Source organism: Dermacentor variabilis, chromosome 10 (assembly GCF_050947875.1).
Source record: "Dermacentor variabilis isolate Ectoservices chromosome 10, ASM5094787v1, whole genome shotgun sequence".
NCBI lineage: Eukaryota > Metazoa > Arthropoda > Arachnida > Ixodida > Ixodidae > Dermacentor > Dermacentor variabilis.
This window is the reverse complement of record NC_134577.1, coordinates 3565223-3590383: the sequence shown is the minus strand read 5'-3', so window position 1 is coordinate 3590383 and position 25161 is coordinate 3565223. Positions and strand designations below refer to the sequence as shown.

Genomic DNA, 25161 nt, shown 5'->3' with positions numbered 1-25161 from the left:
CGCTCACGGAGCTCCCAGCACACGAATCGCCCTGCGCCTTTCGCAGATCGTTTTCAGGATGCGGGCCCGCGCGCCTCTCTTCATCGCAAACGAAGCGGCAAGAACACAGCGCTCACGGAGTTCCCAGCACACAAATCGCCCTGCGCCTTTCGCAGATCGCTTTCAGGATGCGGGCCCGCGCGTCTCTCTTCATCGCAAACGAAGCGGCGACAACACAGCGCTCACGGAGCTCCCAGCACACTAATCGCCCTGCGCCTTTCGCAGATCGCTTTCAGGATGCGGGCCCGTGCGTCTCTCTTCATCTCAAACGAAGCGGCAAGAACACAGCGCTCACGGAGCTCCCAGCACACGAATCGCCCTGCGCCTTTCGCAGATCGCTTTCAGGATGCGGGCCCGCGCGTCTCTCTTCATCTCAAACGAAGCGGCAAGAACACAGCGCTCACGGAGCTCCCAGCACACGAATCGCCCTGCGCCTTTCGCAGATCGCTTTCAGGATGCGGGCCCGCGCGTCTCTATTCATCGCAAACGAAGCGGCGACAACACAGCGCTCACGGAGCTCCCAGCACACGAATCGCCCTGCGCCTTTCGCAGATCGCTTTCAGGATGCGGGCCCGCGCGTCTCTCTTCATCTCAAACGAAGCGGCGAGAACACAGCGCTCACGGAGCTCCCAGCACACGAATCGCCCTGCGCCTTTCGCAGATCGCTTTCAGGATGCGGGCCCGCGCGTCTCTCTTCATCGCAAACGAAGCGGCGAGAACACAGCGCTCACGGAGCTCCCAGCACACGAATCGCCCTGCGCCTTTCGCAGATCGTTTTCAGGATGCGGGCCCGCGCGTTTCTCTTCATCGCAAACGAAGCGGCAAGAACACAGCGCTCACGGAGCTCCCAGCACACAAATCGCCCTGCGCCTTTCGCAGATCGCTTTCAGGATGCGGGCCCGCGCGTCTCTCTTCATCGCAAACGAAGCGGCAAGAACACAGCGCTCACGGAGCTCCCAGCACACGAATCGCCCTGCGCCTTTCGCAGATCGCTTTCAGGATGCGGGCCCGCGCGTCTCCATCTCAAACGAAGCGGCGAGAACACAGCGCTCAGGGAGCTCCCAGCACACGAATCGCCCTGCGCCTTTCGCAGATCGCTTTCAGGATGCGGGCCCGCGCGTCTCTCTTCATCGCAAACGAAGCGGCGACAACACAGCGCTCACGGAGCTCCCAGCACACAAATCGCCCTGCGCCTTTCGCAGATCGCTTTCAGGATGCGGGCCCGCGCGTCTCTCTTCATCGCAAACGAAGCGGCAAGAACACAGCGCTCACGGAGCTCCCAGCACACGAATCGCCCTGCGCCTTTCGCAGATCGCTTTCAGGATGCGGGCCCGCGCGTCTCCATCTCAAACGAAGCGGCGAGAACACAGCGCTCAGGGAGCTCCCAGCACACGAATCGCCCTGCGCCTTTCGCAGATCGCTTTCAGGATGCGGGCCCGCGCGTCTCTCTTCATCGCAAACGAAGCGGCGACAACACAGCGCTCACGGAGCTCCCAGCACACGAATCGCCCTGCGCCTTTCGCAGATCGCTTTCAGGATGCGGGCCCGCGCGTCTCTCTTCATCTCAAACGAAGCGTCGAGAACACAGCGCTCACGGAGCTCCCAGCACACGAATCGCCCTGCGCCTTTCGCAGATCGCTTTCAGGATGCGGGCCCGCGCGTCTCTCTTCATCGCAAACGAAGCGGCAAGAACACAGCGCTCACGGAGCTCCCAGCACACGAATCGCCCTGCGCCTTTCGCAGATCGCTTTCAGGATGCGGGCCCGCGCGTCTCTCTTCATCTCAAACGAAGCGGCGAGAACACAGCGCTCACGGAGCTCCCAGCACACGAATCGCCCTGCGCCTTTCGCAGATCGCTTTCAGGATGCGGGCCCGCGCGTCTCCATCTCAAACGAAGCGGCGAGAACACAGCGCTCAGGGAGCTCCCAGCACACGAATCGCCCTGCGCCTTTCGCAGATCGCTTTCAGGATGCGGGCCCGCGCGTCTCTCTTCATCGCAAACGAAGCGGCGACAACACAGCGCTCACGGAGCTCCCAGCACACGAATCGCCCTGCGCCTTTCGCAGATCGCTTTCAGGATGCGGGCCCGCGCGTCTCTCTTCATCGCAAACGAAGCGGCGAGAACACAGCGCTCACGGAGCTCCCAGCACACGAATCGCCCTGCGCCTTTCGCAGATCGTTTTCAGGATGCGGGCCCGCGCGTCTCTCTTCATCGCAAACGAAGCGGCAAGAACACAGCGCTCACGGAGCTCCCAGCACACAAATCGCCCTGCGCCTTTCGCAGATCGCTTTCAGGATGCGGGCCCGCGCGTCTCTCTTCATCGCAAACGAAGCGGCGACAACACAGCGCTCACGGAGCTCCCAGCACACGAATCGCCCTGCGCCTTTCGCAGATCGTTTTCAGGATGCGGGCCCGCGCGTCTCTCTTCATCGCAAACGAAGCGGCAAGAACACAGCGCTCACGGAGCTCCCAGCACACGAATCGCCCTGCGCCTTTCGCAGATCGCTTTCAGGATGCGGGCCCGCGCGTCTCTCTTCATCGCAAACGAAGCGGCAAGAACACAGCGCTCACGGAGCTCCCAGCACACAAATCGCCCTGCGCCTTTCGCAGATCGCTTTCAGGATGCGGGCCCGCGCGTCTCTCTTCATCGCAAACGAAGCGGCGACAACACAGCGCTCACGGAGCTCCCAGCACACGAATCGCCCTGCGCCTTTCGCAGATCGTTTTCAGGATGCGGGCCCGCGCGTCTCTCTTCATCGCAAACGAAGCGGCAAGAACACAGCGCTCACGGAGCTCCCAGCACACAAATCGCCCTGCGCCTTTCGCAGATCGCTTTCAGGATGCGGGCCCGCGCGTCTCTCTTCATCGCAAACGAAGCGGCGACAACACAGCGCTCACGGAGCTCCCAGCACACAAATCGCCCTGCGCCTTTCGCAGATCGCTTTCAGGATGCGGGCCCGTGCGTCTCTCTTCATCTCAAACGAAGCGGCAAGAACACAGCGCTCACGGAGCTCCCAGCACACGAATCGCCCTGCGCCTTTCGCAGATCGCTTTCAGGATGCGGGCCCGTGCGTCTTTCTTCATCGCAAACGAAGCGGCAAGAACACAGCGCTCACGGAGCTCCCAGCACACAAATCGCCCTGCGCCTTTCGCAGATCGCTTTCAGGATGCGGGCTCGTGCGTCTCTCTTCATCTCAAACGAAGCGGCAAGAACACAGCGCTCACGGAGCTCCCAGCACACGAATCGCCCTGCGCCTTTCGCAGATCGCTTTCAGGATGCGGGCCCGCGCGTCTCTCTTCATCGCAAACGAAGCGGCAAGAACACAGCGCTCACGGAGCTCCCAGCACACAAATCGCCCTGCGCCTTTCGCAGATCGCTTTCAGGATGCGGGCCCGTGCGTCTCTCTTCATCTCAAACGAAGCGGCAAGAACACAGCGCTCACGGAGCTCCCAGCACACTAATCGCCCTGCGCCTTTCGCAGATCGCTTTCAGGATGCGGGCCCGTGCGTCTCTCTTCATCTCAAACGAAGCGGCAAGAACACAGCGCTCACGGAGCTCCCAGCACACGAATCGCCCTGCGCCTTTCGCAGATCGCTTTCAGGATGCGGGCCCGCGCGTCTCTCTTCATCGCAAACGAAGCGGCAAGAACACAGCGCTCACGGAGCTCCCAGCACACAAATCGCCCTGCGCCTTTCGCAGATCGCTTTCAGGATGCGGGCCCGCGCGTCTCTCTTCATCTCAAACGAAGCGGCAAGAACACAGCGCTCACGGAGCTCCCAGCACACGAATCGCCCTGCGCCTTTCGCAGATCGCTTTCAGGATGCGGGCCCGCGCGTCTCTCTTCATCGCAAACGAAGCGGCAAGAACACAGCGCTCACGGAGCTCCCAGCACACTAATCGCCCGGCGCCTTTCGCAGATCGCTTTCAGGATGCGGGCCCGTGCGTCTCTCTTCATCTCAAACGAAGCGGCAAGAACACAGCGCTCACGGAGCTCCCAGCACACGAATCGCCCTGCGCCTTTCGCAGATCGCTTTCAGGATGCGGGCCCGTGCGTCTCTCTTCATCTCAAACGAAGCGGCAAGAACACAGCGCTCACGGAGCTCCCAGCACACTAATCGCCCTGCGCCTTTCGCAGATCGCTTTCAGGATGCGGGCCCGTGCGTCTCTCTTCATCTCAAACGAAGCGGCAAGAACACAGCGCTCACGGAGCTCCCAGCACACGAATCGCCCTGCGCCTTTCGCAGATCGCTTTCAGGATGCGGGCCCGCGCGTCTCTCTTCATCGCAAACGAAGCGGCAAGAACACAGCGCTCACGGAGCTCCCAGCACACAAATCGCCCTGCGCCTTTCGCAGATCGCTTTCAGGATGCGGGCCCGCGCGTCTCTCTTCATCGCAAACGAAGCGGCGACAACACAGCGCTCACGGAGCTCCCAGCACACGAATCGCCCTGCGCCTTTCGCAGATCGTTTTCAGGATGCGGGCCCGCGCGTCTCTCTTCATCGCAAACGAAGCGGCAAGAACACAGCGCTCACGGAGCTCCCAGCACACAAATCGCCCTGCGCCTTTCGCAGATCGCTTTCAGGATGCGGGCCCGCGCGTCTCTCTTCATCGCAAACGAAGCGGCGACAACACAGCGCTCACGGAGCTCCCAGCACACAAATCGCCCTGCGCCTTTCGCAGATCGCTTTCAGGATGCGGGCCCGTGCGTCTCTCTTCATCTCAAACGAAGCGGCAAGAACACAGCGCTCACGGAGCTCCCAGCACACGAATCGCCCTGCGCCTTTCGCAGATCGCTTTCAGGATGCGGGCCCGTGCGTCTTTCTTCATCGCAAACGAAGCGGCAAGAACACAGCGCTCACGGAGCTCCCAGCACACAAATCGCCCTGCGCCTTTCGCAGATCGCTTTCAGGATGCGGGCCCGTGCGTCTCTCTTCATCTCAAACGAAGCGGCAAGAACACAGCGCTCACGGAGCTCCCAGCACACGAATCGCCCTGCGCCTTTCGCAGATCGCTTTCAGGATGCGGGCCCGTGCGTCTCTCTTCATCTCAAACGAAGCGGCAAGAACACAGCGCTCACGGAGCTCCCAGCACACAAATCGCCCTGCGCCTTTCGCAGATCGCTTTCAGGATGCGGGCCCGTGCGTCTCTCTTCATCTCAAACGAAGCGGCAAGAACACAGCGCTCACGGAGCTCCCAGCACACGAATCGCCCTGCGCCTTTCGCAGATCGCTTTCAGGATGCGGGCCCGTGCGTCTCTCTTCATCTCAAACGAAGCGGCAAGAACACAGCGCTCACGGAGCTCCCAGCACACAAATCGCCCTGCGCCTTTCGCAGATCGCTTTCAGGATGCGGGCCCGTGCGTCTCTCTTCATCTCAAACGAAGCGGCAAGAACACAGCGCTCACGGAGCTCCCAGCACACGAATCGCCCTGCGCCTTTCGCAGATCGCTTTCAGGATGCGGGCCCGTGCGTCTTTCTTCATCGCAAACGAAGCGGCAAGAACACAGCGCTCACGGAGCTCCCAGCACACTAATCGCCCTGCGCCTTTCGCAGATCGCTTTCAGGATGCGGGCCCGTGCGTCTCTCTTCATCTCAAACGAAGCGGCAAGAACACAGCGCTCACGGAGCTCCCAGCACACTAATCGCCCTGCGCCTTTCGCAGATCGCTTTCAGGATGCGGGCCCGTGCGTCTCTCTTCATCTCAAACGAAGCGGCAAGAACACAGCGCTCACGGAGCTCCCAGCACACGAATCGCCCTGCGCCTTTCGCAGATCGCTTTCAGGATGCGGGCCCGCGCGTCTCTCTTCATCGCAAACGAAGCGGCAAGAACACAGCGCTCACGGAGCTCCCAGCACACAAATCGCCCTGCGCCTTTCGCAGATCGCTTTCAGGATGCGGGCCCGCGCGTCTCTCTTCATCGCAAACGAAGCGGCGACAACACAGCGCTCACGGAGCTCCCAGCACACGAATCGCCCTGCGCCTTTCGCAGATCGCTTTCAGGATGCGGGCCCGCGCGTCTCTCTTCATCGCAAACGAAGCGGCAAGAACACAGCGCTCACGGAGCTCCCAGCACACGAATCGCCCTGCGCCTTTCGCAGATCGCTTTCAGGATGCGGGCCCGTGCGTCTTTCTTCATCGCAAACGAAGCGGCAAGAACACAGCGCTCACGGAGCTCCCAGCACACAAATCGCCCTGCGCCTTTCGCAGATCGCTTTCAGGATGCGGGCCCGTGCGTCTCTCTTCATCTCAAACGAAGCGGCAAGAACACAGCGCTCACGGAGCTCCCAGCACACGAATCGCCCTGCGCCTTTCGCAGATCGCTTTCAGGATGCGGGCCCGTGCGTCTCTCTTCATCTCAAACGAAGCGGCAAGAACACAGCGCTCACGGAGCTCCCAGCACACAAATCGCCCTGCGCCTTTCGCAGATCGCTTTCAGGATGCGGGCCCGTGCGTCTCTCTTCATCTCAAACGAAGCGGCAAGAACACAGCGCTCACGGAGCTCCCAGCACACGAATCGCCCTGCGCCATTCGCAGATCGCTTTCAGGATGCGGGCCCGTGCGTCTCTCTTCATCTCAAACGAAGCGGCAAGAACACAGCGCTCACGGAGCTCCCAGCACACAAATCGCCCTGCGCCTTTCGCAGATCGCTTTCAGGATGCGGGCCCGTGCGTCTCTCTTCATCTCAAACGAAGCGGCAAGAACACAGCGCTCACGGAGCTCCCAGCACACGAATCGCCCTGCGCCTTTCGCAGATCGCTTTCAGGATGCGGGCCCGTGCGTCTTTCTTCATCGCAAACGAAGCGGCAAGAACACAGCGCTCACGGAGCTCCCAGCACACTAATCGCCCTGCGCCTTTCGCAGATCGCTTTCAGGATGCGGGCCCGTGCGTCTCTCTTCATCTCAAACGAAGCGGCAAGAACACAGCGCTCACGGAGCTCCCAGCACACTAATCGCCCTGCGCCTTTCGCAGATCGCTTTCAGGATGCGGGCCCGTGCGTCTCTCTTCATCTCAAACGAAGCGGCAAGAACACAGCGCTCACGGAGCTCCCAGCACACGAATCGCCCTGCGCCTTTCGCAGATCGCTTTCAGGATGCGGGCCCGCGCGTCTCTCTTCATCGCAAACGAAGCGGCAAGAACACAGCGCTCACGGAGCTCCCAGCACACAAATCGCCCTGCGCCTTTCGCAGATCGCTTTCAGGATGCGGGCCCGCGCGTCTCTCTTCATCGCAAACGAAGCGGCGACAACACAGCGCTCACGGAGCTCCCAGCACACGAATCGCCCTGCGCCTTTCGCAGATCGCTTTCAGGATGCGGGCCCGCGCGTCTCTCTTCATCGCAAACGAAGCGGCAAGAACACAGCGCTCACGGAGTTCCCAGCACACGAATCGCCCTGCGCCTTTCGCAGATCGCTTTCAGGATGCGGGCCCGCGCGTCTCTCCATCTCAAACGAGTAGTAGTATAAACTTTTATTTAAAAAAAAAAGAAAATCACACTCAGGTCCAGTGGGTGGGTCCCTCAGTCCAGGGCCCCACTGGCGATCGCGGCACGCCGGTCTTGGTCAAGAAGGGCCAGTTGGTGCTCCCGCGCCGTGCTGGCTAGCCACACCTCCCACTGCCTACTGTTGGAGTTTTGACCCATAAGGGGTGATTGGATTTCTTGTGGCCGACTCTGGCACGACCATGTGATATGGTCAAGAGATGGCCGCCCTCCGCAACAAGGGCAAGTGTTGGGATACCGGGTGGGGTGTATGTGGTGTAGTAGGAGTAGGTGTGGGTATGTACGGGTTTGTAGTCGGCGCCAGTCCCGCATTTGCGCTGAGTCCAAGGATGTGTCTGGAAAGCTATACCGTTGCCCTCCTCGTCTCTGTGCCTCCAAGATATCTTTTGCTGTGATCGGAGATTCTACGAGAGTGCGTTCCGTCGCTCGGATGCTATATTCTCGAGCGAGGCGGTCCGCCCTCTCGTTACCCCTCACTCCGGCGTGCGCCGGACACCACGTAATAGCGTGGTGTTCCGTGAGATTTCTTCCTAGGATTTTGACGGTGAGTTTGGGCAGGGTGCCTGCCATGAAAAGGCGACATGCGGACTGCGAGTCGGTTAGTATTAACGCAGTACGTGCTCTATTTTCAGCGTCACGTATAGCCAGAGCCACCGCAGTAGCCTCTGCTGTGGCCACCGACCCTGTTCTGACTGTTGCGGAAATAGTAGTTTGTGCTTTTGTGGCTACCACAGTGAAAGTTTTGCTATCCTGTTTGCACGCGTCCGTGTAATAAACCTCCGGATTTCTACCGCACCTGCGTTCGAGTGTCCTGGCCCGTGCAAGGCGCCGTTGTCTGTGGTATTTCTCGCTCATGTTTTTGGGGATTGGGGACACAGAGATCTGCGCTCGTATGTTCGGTGGGAGTAGTTCTGTTTGGTCGTTACAATGTGCCGGTCTGAGTGGATACCCTAATCGACGGAAAAGTGTTCGACCTTGCTCCGTGGAATTGAGCCTTTCTCGTTGTGCGATCAGTGTTGCAGCCACGAGTTCTTCAAACGTGTTGCTAATACCCATTGCATTAAAAAGGGTCGTGCTAGTGCAAATCGGTAGACCAAGCGCCGCCTTATAAGCTGTGCGTATAAGGGCGTTTATTTTAGTTTCCTCTGAGTTTGAGACTTTTTGGAAAGGAAGGCCAAAGGTTACACGGCTTATGATAAATGCCTGTACGAGCCTTATCGTCTCTTCCTCCTTGAAGCCTTTTCTGTTTCTTGCTACTCTGTTTATCATCCTGGACACGCTGTTAACCGTTTTCCGGAGATTTGCGATCGTGTGCCCTACTGCTCCATTTTCCTGTATCCATAGTCCGAGTATCCGAGCTTTAGATACCTCCTGTATTGTTTGACCTCCCAGAGCAAGCTTTATCGGAAGTCTATCGTCCTTTCGTGTATAAGGCGCTCTTACTCGGATTAGTTCGGACTTCTCCGGGGCGCAATTCATGCCAGCTTTTGTTACATGATCCTCAACAATGCCAATTGCCTTCTGGAGGGTTTCCTGACGTTCCCCTAGAGATCCCTTTGCGGTCCAGAGAGTTACGTCGTCCGCGTAAATCGCATGTCCTAAGTTTGGGATCCGTTCTAGTTTCACCGCTAGTCCTTTCATCCCTATATTGAAGAGTAGCGGTGAAAGAATTGAACCTTGCGGCGTTCCTCTTTTGGGGGTCTGTAGAACATCTGAGCGGGTGGATCCTAGCCCTATCGTGGCTGTGCGGTTGTCTAGAAAGGATTTTATGTATTCATAAGTGCGCTGTCCGCAGTGCATGTTCGATAGTTCCGTTAAAATGCTTTCGTGCGAGATGGTATCGAAAGCTTTTTTGATATCTAATGCTACTATGAATCTGTCTGCATTTCCTCTCTCTGTGTTTAATACTTCTTCTTTCAGTAGGAGAAACACGTCCTGTACCGACATATGCTGTCTAAAGCCGAACATAGTTTCAGGGAAAAGGTTGTTGTTTTCTATGTACCTAGTGAGTCTCATCTGTATAACCTTTTCAAAAAGCTTACCCAGACATGAGGTAAGGGTTATGGGTCGGAGGTTTTTTATGTCCCTCAGTTTCCCTGGTTTCAGTATTAGAATTATCTCTGCATGCTTCCATGCCTGTGGGATTTGACCTTCTTCAGTCCATACATGTTTGTTAAAAAGATCTGTTAGCTCTGTTAAAGCATTGAGGCTAAGATTGCGAATCATGGCGTTTGTTATTTTGTCCGGTCCAGGCGCCGTATTTTTATTGAAAGTTTGCGCTGCCGCGAAAACCTCTGCCACCGATATAGAGGCATCTAGCTCCTCATTGTTCCTTCCTAAATATGTGGGAGTATCATGGTTTTGCGTGGAATTTGCTCCTATATACATGTCTTCTAGTGTGTCTAGGAGATGGGTGTCAGCGTCTCGAAATTCGCATTCAAGCAATCGCAGATCTCGGTTCGTCGCTGTTTTTGTACTTGCAGGATCTATCATGCTTCTCAAAATGGCCCATTTATTTTTTGTGTGTAAGGTTCCTTGTAGAGATTCACAGAATTGGTGCCAATTATTGTTTTCTAGTGTTTGTGCATAAGCATTAGCCTCCTGTGTTAGTTGAGCTATAAGTATTTTGAGCTTTCTATTTAATCTTTGTCTTTTCCATCGTCTCGTCAGGCTTCTGCGTGCTTCCCATAAATGTATAAGGCGGCTGTCTACCGCTGTTATATCCGATGTTGTAGCAATCTCCCTCGTTGCTCTTTCGTGTGTTTCGCGTATTTGCTCCACCCAGGTTTCAATATCTTCTGGGAAAATGAGCTGCTCTTGTTTATTTCGATATACAGTCCAGTCTGTAATGCAAGCCCTCCCTAGGGAGCGACGGATTTTGGGGGAATTGATACCTATCGAGACAATGTTATGGTCACTGCCCAAATTTTCCTCCAAATTTGTCCACCGCGTCTCCCCTGGATGGCTCGAGAAAGCTAGATCTGGGGTTGTATCCGCCGCTACACTATTGCCTAAACGTGTGTAACACCCCGGTATTGTAATGAGTTCTAACCCGTATCGATCTGTCGTCTCAACTAGTGATTTTCCCTTCACTGAGTCTTTGTTGTAACCCCAGGCGGAGTGTGGTGCATTGAAGTCACCAACCACTAGCAGCTTGTCTTTTCGCTCCATGTCTGATATTGCATAAATTAGTAGGGTATCGAAGCATGGTGCTCGCTCTCGAGGAGGACTGTATATATTTACGATTACAGTCTTGGCTTTATTTCTTTTGCATGGCCACACCGTTAGTATTTGATGCTGTGTGTCGTGCTGTGGCATATACGTGACGCTGAGGGCCAGGTCTTTTCTCGCAAAGCTGGCGACCCTAGGATAATCAGGATTGGAATACGTCTCGTATCCTTTTAGTTTTTGTGTAATTTGCCCAATTTCTTGTAGGCATATAATGTCGGGTAGGACTGGCGCTGACTGTATATATTGTGCAAGAGCAGCATGTTTGTTACGTAACGTACGGCAATTCCACTGCCATACCTCAAGGTTTTCAGTGTTTCTGTGTGTCGTGTCAGCCATGAATGGTACTATCGCTATCCGTCGTCTCTATCACTTTAGGACGACGGGTAGGAGCTCCTGGGCTATCATTAATGCGTTTTCGTGTGGTTACTTTGATGCAGCTTAGGGAGTCGTCTACGTGTCTCTTAAGAGCACGCAATTCTGCGAACATTATCTGTACTTGATGTGTGATTGTTTCCAGCTGCTTGCCTATGGGCTCTTCTGGTGTTGGTGTCGGTTTACTAAAATGTGTTGTAGACGCTTCTTTTGTTTTGTTTGCGAGGTCGTGTATTGTTTGCTTAAGGGCAGCCATCTCTTTCTTCAATTCTGCCAGACTGGCTTTTAGTGATCTATTTTCTTCTATAAGTTTCTGATCCGCTACCGATTTGTGATTCGTATGATGTTGTGCAGTGGGAGCTGCAACTTGCGCCCAGCTTACCTTTGGTGCCGCCATTTGTGGTTGGCCAATGGTTTCCCTGGACTGAGGGTGTTGAGGTGTTGCGTTCTTCATCTTGGACTTCTCTGGTCCCCGCCCGGTTTCTTGACGGTGTACTTCCGGGAAATTTTCCTGGTCGAAGGGAATAGATCCTTCCGAGGTATATCCGTGCTCTTCTTCCTCCGACTCGAACCACCTTTGTTTACGCTTGAGGCTGCGTTCCTTTGATGGCTTCCGTTCTTGGCGTCCTGAGGACGGTTCTGGTCGGCGGACCTGTTTTAGACGCTTTCTGCAGCTTCGGTCCCCCGTTAGGTGGGCTTCACCGCACGAGGCACACTTCGGGTTACATTCGTGTCCGTCTGCAGGATCCTCCGTTCCACAAATCCTACACGCACACAGTTCCGGTTGTGGGCACACATCAGTTCTGTGACCCACCCTTTGACATGTTTTGCAGACTTGCACTGTATTTCGATACGGATAGCAGGCCATTTCGCCTCCCTCGTAGTACACATATCTTGGTACTATGTTTCCGAAGAATACAATGACGGCACTCTTAGTGTCCCCCAGCATTCGTGCGTGAGCGACTTCCACATTCAGCGTGCGCACTCTGATTTTCGATTTAAGGACGTCTGAGGGCGTATGTGGGGTGAGTCCGTGGATTACCCCCCGAACTGCTCCGTCCCCCAGAGCTATATACGCTTTCACCGCATGGGGTTTTCCATTTATCTTGAGTGATGTAATCTGGCGCAATGTGTTTGCGACTTCCTTTTCTGGGGTTGAAAGAATTACAATGTTCGATCCAGGCTTAATACGTAGCAGAAACTGCTCACCTTGGATCTTTTCATTGCAAGCCTCTATAATAGCACGGGCCATCACGGGAGTTGTAATTGCTCGAAGCGGGAGTCCTTGATGCGGTCTCACAATGACCTTGAAATCGTCCTTTGGTAAGGGTGGTAGTTTCTTCCCGTTGCGTCTCGTGCGAAACCTTGGCTTGTCTGCGTTACGCGTCCAAGGCATCGAGGAGTGTGGACACACTCGCATCACGCTCCGCAATTTCCATGTTTTTCGTGTGGTCCAGTTCTTCGAACCTACGAAAAGTGCACCTCATCGTTTCCGGGAAGTCAAGCGGCAGCCAGGGAGGCCAGAATTTTGGCCCTTGGACCATTTTTCACGGAAATACGACCAAGGGATTGCTACCTCCACAAGTGAGCCAGTGTAGGCCTACCGACGAGTAGCGAGCGGCGGCAGCCGCGACGCCGGCTGCGACTCCGCCACTGCCGCGACGCCAACGCAGATGGCGTCTCAAACTCCTGCGCGTTGTGCGAAAAGCGGTTCAGCGGGAAGAGCCTCGACCAGCCATGATTCCAACACCGAAGAGCACATGGATTGCACGGACATCCGACCGCACCAGGCGATGGCCACCGACGCAGGGATAAGCCCATCACCGTCCACCATCAACAGCGGTGAGAATACGACCGACAAACGCATTCAAGACGCCCAAGAGGGATGGACCACAGTTGTGTCCGTCAGGGAAAGAAAAATGCAACGGAGAGAACGTGCGCAGGAGCACCGGAAGAACGAATCTCCAAAGAACGCAGACAAGCAAGATCTCAAACGAAGCGGCGAGAACACAGCGCTCACGGAGCTCCCAGCACACGAATCGCCCGGCGCCTTTCGCAGATCGCTTTCAGGATGCGGGCCCGCGCGTCTCTCTTCATCGCAAACGAAGCGGCGAGAACACAGAGCTCACGGAGCTCCCAGCACACGAATCGCCCTGCGCCTTTCGCAGATCGCTTTCAGGATGCGGGCCCGCGCGTCTCTCTTCATCGCAAACGAAGCGGCGAGAACACAGCGCTCACGGAGCTCCCAGCACACGAATCGCCCTGCGCCTTTCGCAGATCGCTTTCAGGATGCGGGCCCGCGCGTCTCTCTTCATCGCAAACGAAGCGGCGACAACACAGCGCTCACGGAGCTCCCAGCACACGAATCGCCCTGCGCCTTTCGCAGATCGCTTTCAGGATGCGGACCCGCGCGTCTCTCTTCATCGCAAACGAAGCGGCGAGAACACAGCGCTCACGGAGCTCCCAGCACACGAATCGCCCTGCGCCTTTCGCAGATCGCTTTCAGGATGCGGACCCGCGCGTCTCTCATCATCGCAAACGAAGCGGCGAGAACACAGCGCTCACGGAGCTTCCAGCACACGAATCGCCCTGCGCCTTTCGCAGATCGCTTTCAGGATGCGGGCCCGCGCGTCTCTCTTCATCGCAAACGAAGCGGCGAGAACACAGCGCTCACGGAGCTCCCAGCACACGAATCGCCCTGCGCCTTTCGCAGATCGCTTTCAGGATGCGGGCCCGCGCGTCTCTCTTCATCGCAAACAAAGCGGCGAGAACACAGCGCTCACGGAGCTCCCAGCACACGAATCGCCCTGCGCCTTTCGCAGATCGCTTTCAGGATGCGGGCCCGCGCGTCTCTCTTCATCGCAAAGGAAGCGGCGAGAACACAGCGCTCACGGAGCTCCTAGCACACGAATCGCCCTGCGCCTTTCGCAGATCGCTTTCAGGATGCGGACCCGCGCGTCTCTCATCATCGCAAACGAAGCGGCGAGAACGCAGCGCTCACGGAGCTCCCAGCACGCGAATCGCCCTGCGCCTTTCGCAGATCGCTTTCAGGATGCGGGCCCGCGCGTCTCTCTTCATCGCAAACGAAGCGGCGAGAACACAGCGCTCACGGAGCTGCCAGCACACGAATCGCTCTGCCCCTTTCGGAGATCGCTTTCAGGATGCAGGCCCTCTCTTCATCGCAAACGAAGCGGCGAGAACACAGCGCTCACGGAGCTCCCAGCACACGAATCGCCCTGGGCCTTTCGCAGATCGCTTTCAGGATGCGGGCCCTCTCTTCATGGCAAACGAAGCGGCGAGAACATAGCGCTCACGGAGCTCCCAGCACACGAAGCGCCCTGCGCCTTTCGCACATCGCTTTCAGGATGCGGGCCCGCGCGTCTCTCTCAAACGAAGCGGCGAGAACACAGCGCTCACGGAGCTCCCAGCACACGAATCGCCCTGCGCCTTTCGCAGATCGCTTTCAGGATGCGGGCCCGCGCGTCTCTCTTCATCGCAAACGAAGCGGCGAGAACACAGCCCTCACGGAGCTCCCAGCACACGAATCGCCCTGCGCCTTTCGCAGATCGCTTTCAGGATGCGGGCCCGCGCGTCTCTTCATCGCAAAGGAAGCGGCGAGAACACAGCGCTCACGGAGCTCCTAGCACACGAATCGCCCTGCGCCTTTCGCAGATCGCTTTCAGGATGCGGACCCGCGCGTCTCTCATCATCGCAAACGAAGCGGCGAGAACACAGCGCTCACGGAGCTCCCAGCACACGAATCGCCCTGCGCCTTTCGCAGATGGCTTTCAGGATGCGGGCCCGCGCGTCTCTCTTCATCTCAAACGAAGCGGCGAGAACACAGCGCTCACGGAGCTGCCAGCACACGAATCGCTCTGCCCCTTTCGGAGATCGCTTTCAGGATGCGGGCCCTCTCTTCATCGCAAACGAAGCGGCGAGAACACAGCGCTCACGGAGCTCCCAGCACACGAATCGCCCTGCGCCTTTCGCAGATCGCTTTCAGGATGCGGACCCGCGCGTCTCTCATCATCGCAAACGAAGCGGCGAGAACACAGCGCTCACGGAGCTCCCAGCAAACGAATCGCTCTGCCCCTTTCGCAGATGGCTTTCGGGATGCAGGTCCGCGCGTCTCTCTTCATCGCAAACGAAGCGGCGAGAACACAGCGCTCACGGAGCTCCCAGCACACGAATCGCTCTGCCCCTTTCGCAGATCGCTTTCAGGATGCGGGCCCGCGCGTCTGTCTTCATCGCCAACGAAGCGGCGACAAGACAGCGCTCACGGAGCTTCCAGCAGTCTTTGTCGGTATCGCAGATAGTTTTCGAGGTACTGCCCGCGCGGTGATGCCAAACGAAGTCGCTGGCTGGGTACATTTGGTCACGGTTAATAAAGGTTCAATGTGTATAGATAAGACGCTAAAGGGCGATAACGGCTAACGGCGATAACGTCACCAGCGCATCTGGCGCCGCCACATGCATGTACTTGCGTCATCAATTCTCCGTGCGCCGCCGTTCGTGTCGCCGCAGCGCTGTCGTTTGTACTGGCATGATCAAGTTTCATAGCATTGATAATGACACCGGGTTACGCGGATATGAGCAAGTGGCACAATGCTTACGCATACATAGACAACCCCTGCAGATGACTTTCTGCGCGATTTTTTTTTTCAGTAATGGCTTTGACCAGATAAGTGATGATGGATCCCTTGCATATCATTTCAAATATTTTGTCCTGTGGAAGAGAAAGAAGTGCCCAGAGCTCACTGGGGCTCTAGGCCTCTCGCTGTTATGCATTTTTTTACGTTCTTGCCATTTTCGTGAGAGTCGTTTCATCAAGGATGAGCAAAAAGATGTTCCCATGACCACTGTTAGGATCCACCTGCAGGGGTACTGCTCTGCAAAGATATTTCAGCCCGCTGCACGTGCTTCGATCGACCCGCGGTGCTGGCGCCCTTCGGAGAACCAGCGAGGACGACAGCGGTAATCCACCATGCGCCTCGTTCGGAGAATCGGTGACGACAGCAGGGCGGGCCACGTTTGGCACCCAACGTATTGTTGGTTGATTTGCCGGGTCGTTATCGTCTCTCTCGGCAGCAGAAGAGCTTCCCTGACAAAAAGGTGCTTTGCGGTACGTGGGCCCCAAGATTCGTCAGTCTGCTGACACTCGTGGCGACTACAGGAGAAAGGTAGCTCTGGAATTTAGAGGCGCAAGACGATGGGCAACCGGCAGCCGCGCTGCGGGGGTCAGCTCGGGGTACCGACGCGCCTTTCAAGACTCAAGATATAATGGACAACCGGCGGATCAACTTTGATGACTGGTCGAACGGTTCTCTCACCTAGGGAACTAGGGACCAATGGAGTGTTTATAAGCAGCTGTTGTCGGCTGCTAGTGTGTGCTCGTCGTCGTACTCTGTACTCGTGTTCGTACTCGTGAGCTGTGTGCTCGTTTGCTGTATGCTTCGTCTTGCGTGCTCCATTTGGGAGCCACGCTAGACTGTCGATGTATCTCTTGTTTAAAATGTAAATACTGTGAATAAACCCTGTACGCTTAGTTCCTCCCACGTTCCTCTCTACGACCTACAACCCCTTCAAATGGTGGCAGCGGCGAGATCGTCCGACAACTCCTACAACTGTATGCCAGCGGTGGGATCGTCCGACAACTCTAATACCACCTGAACAAGGTCAGTCGTCTACTTCCTCGCTCATTTTTGGACGACGTGCCTTTGGAAGCTTGGTCCAGCTCGATTCCTGGGAGAGCTCAACGCCAGAAGCCATAGACTCTGGCAGCGAATACACCGTAGTCATGGGCCGCCGTATGAAGAAGATGCGCCGTATGTCGACTGAGGCGACTTCATCGCATCAGAGTGAGCAAGAATCCTTCATGGTTTCTTACGTGCCGCTCTCGACGTCGCACAGCATGAACTCCCTCAGCAGGCAGTTTCTAACCGAATATTTTGAAAGTGTGGCCCCTGGGCAAATTAACGAGATCAAGATCAACGCTCGCAAGAGCATCCTGACAATAGATGTGAAAAATTCCGAAATACTTGAGAAGTTAAAAACCATTCCACAGTTAAGCGCAATCCCCGTCCGCTCCTTTATTACTTACGGGAAGAAGACAACGACTGGAGTGACTTCCGACGTGAAGGTTGAAATCAAGCATGCGGACCTCAAGAGTCTTTTGAGGTCATCGGTGCGCATTCTTGAGATTCACCGCTTGGGCCACTCCCGATGTATCAAGTTAACATTTGCTTCTTCGACATTACCAGCGTCTGTCAAAGTGGGCTGCGTTATACACCGAGTACGACCATTCGTTCCGAGGCCTATTCAATGCCGGAAATGTCACAAGATAGGACACGTGAGCGCTGTTTGTAGAAGCAAAGCCACCTGCTGGCGTTGCGGCGAAGAGCATGATACCACCGACTGTGAGGCGTCCTCATTTAAATGTCGCAACTGTACTGATTCTCACGAAGCGACTTCGAAGGAATGCCCAGAGATGAAACAAGAGGTTCGTATTCTTCGAAAAATGGCAAGAGACCAATCTTCACGTAAAGAGGCTGCTCAATCTGTTCGCCAAAGTGACCAACGCTCTACACAGAACCATCACAAAACCATTTCAGAACTACCTAGCGTGGCACAGGTACCACGACCACCTCTGCCTGTGCGTGCATCGATGACGGTAGCGGCGTCTACTGATAGTTCGAGGTCGACGAGGGCACGCGGCAAACATTCACCTCCACCGGCTGATACAGACACGCAATGGCCTCTGCTGCCCTCTAGGCCCACGGCCATGCCAGCGGGCACTAGTGGTTCTCTGCGCCATGAAGCCAAGAATTATAGGGCCAATGAAACCGGTGACACTACGGGCAAGCAAGGAGATGAACAGAATGAGAAGGAGAGTGTACAAAAAATGCTGAAGCACCTAGTAGAGTCAATGCGCGTGATTCTCGGTGGTCTCGAGACTCCGGCCGCTAAAAGTGCCCTACAAGTGCTCGCCGTGCTACAGCCGCTTATCGCAGCTCTTTGTATGCTATAAATATTTTGTTTGGCGCTTGTGCTGTTAACGCAGGGGAGGCCCACACATCAGCTTCGTCCTAGCGCCTCTATTTTTAAGTTCACTTGAACTACTGACTACAGACTTGATACGAAACCTGATAGTGGCTTCGTGGATGACATTTGTGAATGTTTATCATCAGAGTGTTGAACTTGCTTTCACCTTTTCGCATCCCTCTTGCTATGTCATCATCATCCCTCATCACACCTTTATGTCCTCGATCCCCATCCCTCTGTGCAGAGTAGCAGGCTAGAGCGCCTTAGCTCAGGCCGTTCTCTCTGCCTTCTTTCAATTAAGTTATCTCTCTTGTCCCTTTAAGTGTGCAGGACTACGCTCGTGTCTAGGAGACGAGCAACAAAACACGTTGCGGGGCTAGTTGGTGGTGCATTTCTTCTTTCTTGAAGGAAAAAAAAAATGTACCCGGCAAGTTTCTTCGTGATGTGCTGCTTACTCACCCATAATTTCGTTTCCTATCCCGTGCACCTTGCACGACCCAAAATTCTTATGCGGGTGCCGCTTTGACTTGGACCACGATCGCAATCAGACGAAGGTACGTTGATCGTTTAGGGATGGAGGTGTATTTGACGAGTTATACATGCAAATTTTTTAAGCAGTATGCCGGATGTTCTCAGTAAGCGTAAACGAACCGTTGCTCAAGTTCAGAGCTGTGACACGGTAGTGTCGGACTAAGTTCATGGCGGCTGAAACCATAAACATGGGAACTGCCAGCCACCTATTTTCATAATTTTTTATCTGTTTGTGATTGATTTCAATTCGAATAAACTATAAATATTTGCAATTTATAGCCTCCGCGTATGCATACTTTACGTACATTGTCTTCACTTTTGCGGAATCATCTGATGGTCCGTAGCTTAAATGATATCGGTTTCGCCTACTGCTTTTCAATCTCACCAGCATGCAGGCCACTTGAGTAAACTCATCCGCCGCGAACTGACGGGAAGCAAGCGTGCGTAGGCACGCCGCGGCGTTCTGCTCGACGCGGGCGATTCCTCGCGAGCGGCTCCAAAAGGTCGACGTTCGGTTCAGCACGCGAATTTCTTCCGTCAAGAATGTGACGAACCGAACGTATCAAGCATGACATAGCTCAGCGTGGTCTTGGAATTTCGCTATTGCAATTCTGCTAGCTTAAAAGGGGCTACCAATAAGGGAGTCCAGGTAGACTGAAAGGCTTCTGTAATAACAAGTTGGCCATTCGTGGTGAGAAAATGACAATGCTAAATTGGAGTGGAGGCATCTGTGGTGGAGAATGGTGGTGATGGTAACAACTTTATGGAAATTCTGCTCAGTTATGATCTGGCAGGCCCGAGTCCTAGGATGGCCCCTCACAAGGAGCGACCCTTTCGGCCCAGGCAACGAGGGCTTTTTGTAGTTTTTGATCCGGTGTTCTGAGCAGCTCGTCCCACGTCTGTTGTGAGGGAGCTGGCAGGAGCGACCTGGGAGGAGGTAAGCCCTCGCACCCCCAAAGAATGTGATTTTGGGTAGCCAGTGTTTGGTTTAGTTTTGACATATTGGTTGGGTTCCATTGCCCGTTGGTAATTATGGCCAGCCAATGTGGGCTGGGGAACGACTTAATTTGGATTCGACGCAGGATTGAGGCTTGAGCTCGCGTGAGGCTTGCGTTTGGAATGGTTCCGCTCCTGTGACGTCAGCACTAGCATAAAAGGAGGTCACGTGCAGGTTACGTCAAGAGGATGCTTTAGCTTGGGCCCAACTCCGACGCGGCCTATTCAAACACATGTAAAACGCAAAAACGTTTCTATGAGACAACTCCTCGACCGATTCTAATGAAATTTGTTGCATTTGGGAGAGAAAGTTAAATTCTAGTGACTATTGGAAGCGGAATTTCGATTTAGGGCCTGAATTATGTTAAAAAGTTTTTCAAAACTTGGAAGGTTTGGAAAAAGTAGAAGCACGATGTTTACAATTTAATAGCTCTGCAAGAACTGATATCGCGGTTCTGTAAACGGCCCCCAGTAGATCACTGAAAGCGGACAAATTCGATGTGTCATTTTATATCTTACGTGAATCTGTTACGTTGTGTACAAGGGTTCTGCAAAAGCTGTATTTACATATTTATACATTTTTTTAGATTGATGTGTAACATATCAATTTTGTCCGCTTTAGAAGTACTATTAGATAAAACTCACAGAATTGTGGCATAATTTTTGTTGCTGAGTTACAAAGGTGTAAACTTGATAGTTTCGTTTTCTCAAAATTTTTTATTTTTGCCAATTTTTAATAAAAAATTGATAACCTAAATCGAAAATTAGTGACCAACAGTCACTATAGGTCTTAAGTTTTTCTTTATGATGCAACAAAGCTCGTCGAATTTGGTGCAGCGGTCGCCGAGAAAGACGAATTCTGCTTTTACGGGTATTTAGACAGGAGCACCCGAGCTAAAGCTTCCTCTTAAGGGCTCCGTTTTCTGGCGGGTGACACAAATTGAGGAGTAGCAGCGGGACCTAGGCGGCAATTTGCTACGCGGCACAGTGGCACACAGAAAACGACGGTGGACTTGTGGCCGAATAATCTATCGACACAGCTTGATTTCGTGTAGTGCCTTCTCTCCAATCTTGGTTTGAGGCGTATCGCAGAGTATAGCTTGCCACGTGTCGTCGCTCGGTGGTTCCGACCGAGAGGCTCACCGTCCAGAAGACGTCCTCCCCGTCGTGGTCGAACCCCTGGATGGAGCAGTTGCCGCCCACTAGCGCCACGGGGTTTCTCAGGCTGCCCAAGTAGCCCGTGGCCACGCTGTTGGCGCCGTCCGCCACCTGCGTGGCAGGAGCGCGTGTTGGCGGCGTGCGGGCCCCACGCGGCGCGCTCACCTCCCGGAAGAAGAGGTCGCAGTTGTTCTCCACGTCGTAGGCGAGCAGTGCTGTGGGCGTCCCGACCAGCAGCACGTCCTCCTTGGCTCCGGGCTTAAGGCAGCCGGCGGCCACGCAACTCACCGTCTGGTTGACGTTCAGCAGGGACACGTCCCCGCCACCTTCCCAACGGTCGCCGCTGCGCTGCTGCCGGTTGTTGTTGTGCACCAGCACCTGCAGCCCGCACAATGCAAACCCGCCGGTCGGTCGAGCGTATTCTCCGTGTACTAACCTTACAAGAGTACAGTTTCAACGCAGACTGCCTCAGATATTCTTTCTTCTCACAGCGAATTAGATAATACAATAGATTACCCGAATGTATAACTAGTTGTAATGATTTGGATGAATTATTAACATTACTTGAAAATCACTTACGTACTACCCACAGTTAAAGTCTTGTCTACTTTTCTTTTGCGCTAGTGCAATTTTTGAATGTGATCATTATGTGCTGTATATGTCTGTTTCGTAAAGGTTTTACTATATGATTTTTCCTACCTCAACCCCAAATAATATTGTATAAAATCTGTAACTGCGTATTGATACTTTATTTGTAATTGTTTTTCTTTCTCGTTTTGTTTTGCCCTCCTGCAATAGCCTTCATTTGGATTGATAGTATGTAATAAATAAATAAATACTGCCTTTCGTACTACCCAAATTCGATAGCAGAAAATGTCAAGCGTATGCTACGCCTCCTTTTTCGCCGCTTACCTCGTGCAGGCTGGAACATGCAGGCTTTTTCGAAGCGTCTCCTCTCTGCCGATTCGCCACCTCCACGAACGATAGCACTTAACGCACCTCCAAACTGACCAATGCGTAATCGTGACATCGCTTTGTATTGCAAAAGCACGTGTGAAATTTTTTTCTTTGACATCTTGTTGGTTTTTCTTTATCGACATTCTAATTCGACGCTCACTTTCTCTCAGGCACACAATAAGTGCGTCGGCAGCTGTTGTGCTGCGAAATTACCTGCCGCGTGCTTTTCGAGCACCGACTTCACGCCCCGGGGCTCGGTCTTATCGCAACCGTTCGGATGGTTCGCCCTGGTTTGTATTTAAAAGGTCAATTCTCCGTGCAGCGTCCGTCAATGGTTCTGACGAATCCATCTTAGTGCCTTCGGCTGATATCACTATAGAGAAAATATTTTCCCATTCGGGATTCTTAGCCTACTAAACGCATGCATGCCCCACACTCGCAACGCGAGATTTGTCAAGGAGACATGTAGAGTTTTTTTGTGTGTTTGTGTGTGTGTGTGATGATAAGGAACACTCCGAAAAACATTAATTTTCTTTTTCATTAACCATTTTTTGCCGATACGCAACAATATTATATGTAACCGGAATTCCGTGAAAAGACTTTCTTCTAAGACTATGTCAAAACGGCAAGTTGGGCCAGTTGGTTGGGATGCATAGTAAGGTTCGTTGCAGCGCAATACAAGACACGGACACAAGAAGGCAGCGCCGTGTGGTCCTTTTCTGTGTCCTTGTATCGTATTGCGCTGCAACGAACCTTACCGTGATTCTTCTCTATGAATGTAGCTTGAATTACAGTACTGCGGTCCAAACTGCAATTCATTCGGTGCGCCTGAATGATAAATTAATTTCGGAGAGTGCGTATACTTTTGTTTGCTCGTGTTCGAACGTACTTTTTAAAGGGACTAGGCCAGAATGTGTTGCGATAGAATCCAGTGCGCTGTTCGCGATGTAAGTAGGAATTACAATATTAAATTGGAGAAGGGAAGATGAGAAAACTATGAATATTGGCAAGGAAAGGCTCAAAATCCGGTAGGTGGCGCTGCCTGGCGGTTAAATCTTGGTACTTGGGATCAGAAATCACCGTACATAAGTCGGCTGTTATTAGGCACAACGTACGAATTGCTTAAAGTTGCACTTGATATATCGTTAAGCTATAGCGCTTTATTGCGTGTGCGTATTACAAAGTAAATATATAGCGCGCACGCAACAGCGCTGCCTTCGTGGTAACGAGCGGCGGCGATGCGTGCGCGCGCGTTAGCAGCGAGGTCTCTGCGGACTAATTGTGCACCGAGTGGGCGCCAGGCTAATAACGATATTGGCATATTCTGCCGCTTGGCTCGGTTTGGCTAGAAAGAAAAGCCTGGCGCACGCAGCCAGCAAGAGCCATGGCCTTCGAGATGGGCGGGAGCCGTCGCAGGGGCGTGGATTCGGACACCACCTATTGTTGCAAGAATAATTCGACACCTTGTGAAAACGTTGGCCCAGTAACGTCAACACAAGCCGCACTTCACGAGGCGGCGCTGTGGCGTCTGCCTGCCGCCACCAGTGGCGGCGCATAAATCGCTGTGCTTGTAGAGCACGGCGGCGTGCTCAGAGCAGATCGGAAAATTCAGAGAAAAAAAAATTTCGACGGCGTTTTCCACTGCGACCATTGCGTTGCACTAAATACAAAAAGAAAAGGTGCCGTAGAAATTGGTTGTCGGCCCCTTTATGCAAAAGCATCCTCGAAGAGTACGTATGACATGCATCTCTTGACTTTTTGTTCTGTAGTGCATGCGGTCGCGCATTCGGTGAAACAATTTCCTATGTAATTCAATTGTGCCGAACAACAGCGATACGAATCCCTTTCAGCCTCTATATCGGTGTACAAAATGAAATGGCAGCACGTGAAATAATCAGTGGCGTTGTCTCACCAGACTGTTTGAGATACTATTTGCGGTGTGCGGTTGCACCATTAAGGCTTCGTTTGCATATGTGGGGCACTCATTCAATGAATACGTCATATTTCAGTCCAAGGAGAGAAAAAGGCCACTCGCCAGCTTCGACGTGCTCTTCTTCAGTCGCGGTAGCAGTCGCGTTGCTACCTATAATTTTTCTGCGTGGCACAAATTGATTGCCGTGTCAATCTTTTTGCTTGCTCTGTTTCCTATTTTCCAAAACTCCTCAGCCAGCTTCTCCCCCAGCTTTTCTGAAAGTATTTGCTATTGCAGTGCGAACTTGGAAGACAGTGCGTGCTTAAATGTTCGCGTTGCCGCCCGATTTTCGAAACACCGCTTTTTCCAGTGAGACCTTTGCAAGTTTATCGGCCGGGGCCAATGACACGGCGAGGCATGTGGGCGCTCGCCGGAGGCGCGTACCTTGTCGGAGGCCGTGGCCGCGGTGATGCACGGATGAAGGCCGTCGTACTTGCCCACGGTCACCCTGCGCGCAAGCACTTTGTGGTTCAGGTGGAAGGTGAACTGCGGCACCAGGTTGTCCCTGGAGCACGACATGGCCGGCGCACGGACATTGATCGCCGCAGAGCGGTTGCCGTGGCGACTGTCCGAAACACGTGCCACCTCTCGAAACCAGGATGTTCGGGTTCGGCTCAGCTCCGGAGTGAAACGAATATCGGGACATTCTGAACGCTTCAGTCAAGTTCAGATGGGTTTCAAGAAAAAAAAAAGAAAGAACATTCGCGTGCGTCCGGTTAAAAAAAAACACACGGGATGCTTTTGAGGAAGCGTAGTTCCCCAGGGCATCAGCTGTGTAAGACGTTTGCCCGGGCATTAACTTGAAAAAAGGCGTCTAACACATCTTCGTAACGAAGCAACTGTTTATTTATGAGCTGTACGAAACGTGGCGCTTGCCGGTCGTCAACGCGTAACGGCATGTGCACACTTCCGAATGCGCGCGACGGCGCCTATCGACTGGGGAGGGCGGGGGGGGGGGGGGGCTCCTAGCTCTGGGCCCTGCGCCTGCCAAGGGGGTGCCGGATGGGAAGTGCTTCGCTGTCAACTTTCTTTAACAATATATATGTATATATTGTCAAGAGGCGTTATAGTTTAACTGATGAAACCCTCCGGTAGTAGAGCACCGCAGGGAGAGGTCACACAGCTTAGGCAACACAGGCACAAGATTACAAAGAAGGCGCCAAATAAAACAACACACGAAGGAACGAGACGCGAGACACGTAGGCGCCTTCCTTCGTCTGTTGTTTTTTGTTTTGCGCCTTCTTTGTAATCATGCATAACCAACTCGCCCACCAGCACGTGCACAGACACAACGCTTCCAACCACTCGTTGTCGTCTTTCTCGAAACAGTGCTAAATATATATATATATATATATATATATATAT

The 25161-nt window shown here is 53.8% G+C and overlaps 2 protein-coding genes across 5 annotated transcripts in view; one reads left to right on the top strand and one right to left on the bottom strand.

Annotated features, from left to right (window-relative positions):
• Positions 1–24315, bottom strand: part of LOC142559852 (BBSome complex member BBS2-like) — a 220939-nt gene extending 196624 nt beyond the window's left edge. The window contains exons 1-3 of the mRNA XM_075671532.1: positions 24181–24315; positions 21033–21245; positions 20853–20978 (exon numbers count right to left, since the gene is read on the bottom strand). Of these exons, the coding sequence (XP_075527647.1) occupies positions 20853–20978; positions 21033–21245; positions 24181–24315 (474 nt within the window). The remainder of the gene's footprint in view (positions 1–20852; positions 20979–21032; positions 21246–24180) is intronic.
• Positions 1–25161, top strand: part of LOC142559732 (sodium-dependent glucose transporter 1A-like) — a 253170-nt gene that overhangs the window by 185550 nt on the left and 42459 nt on the right. The window lies entirely within an intron of this gene.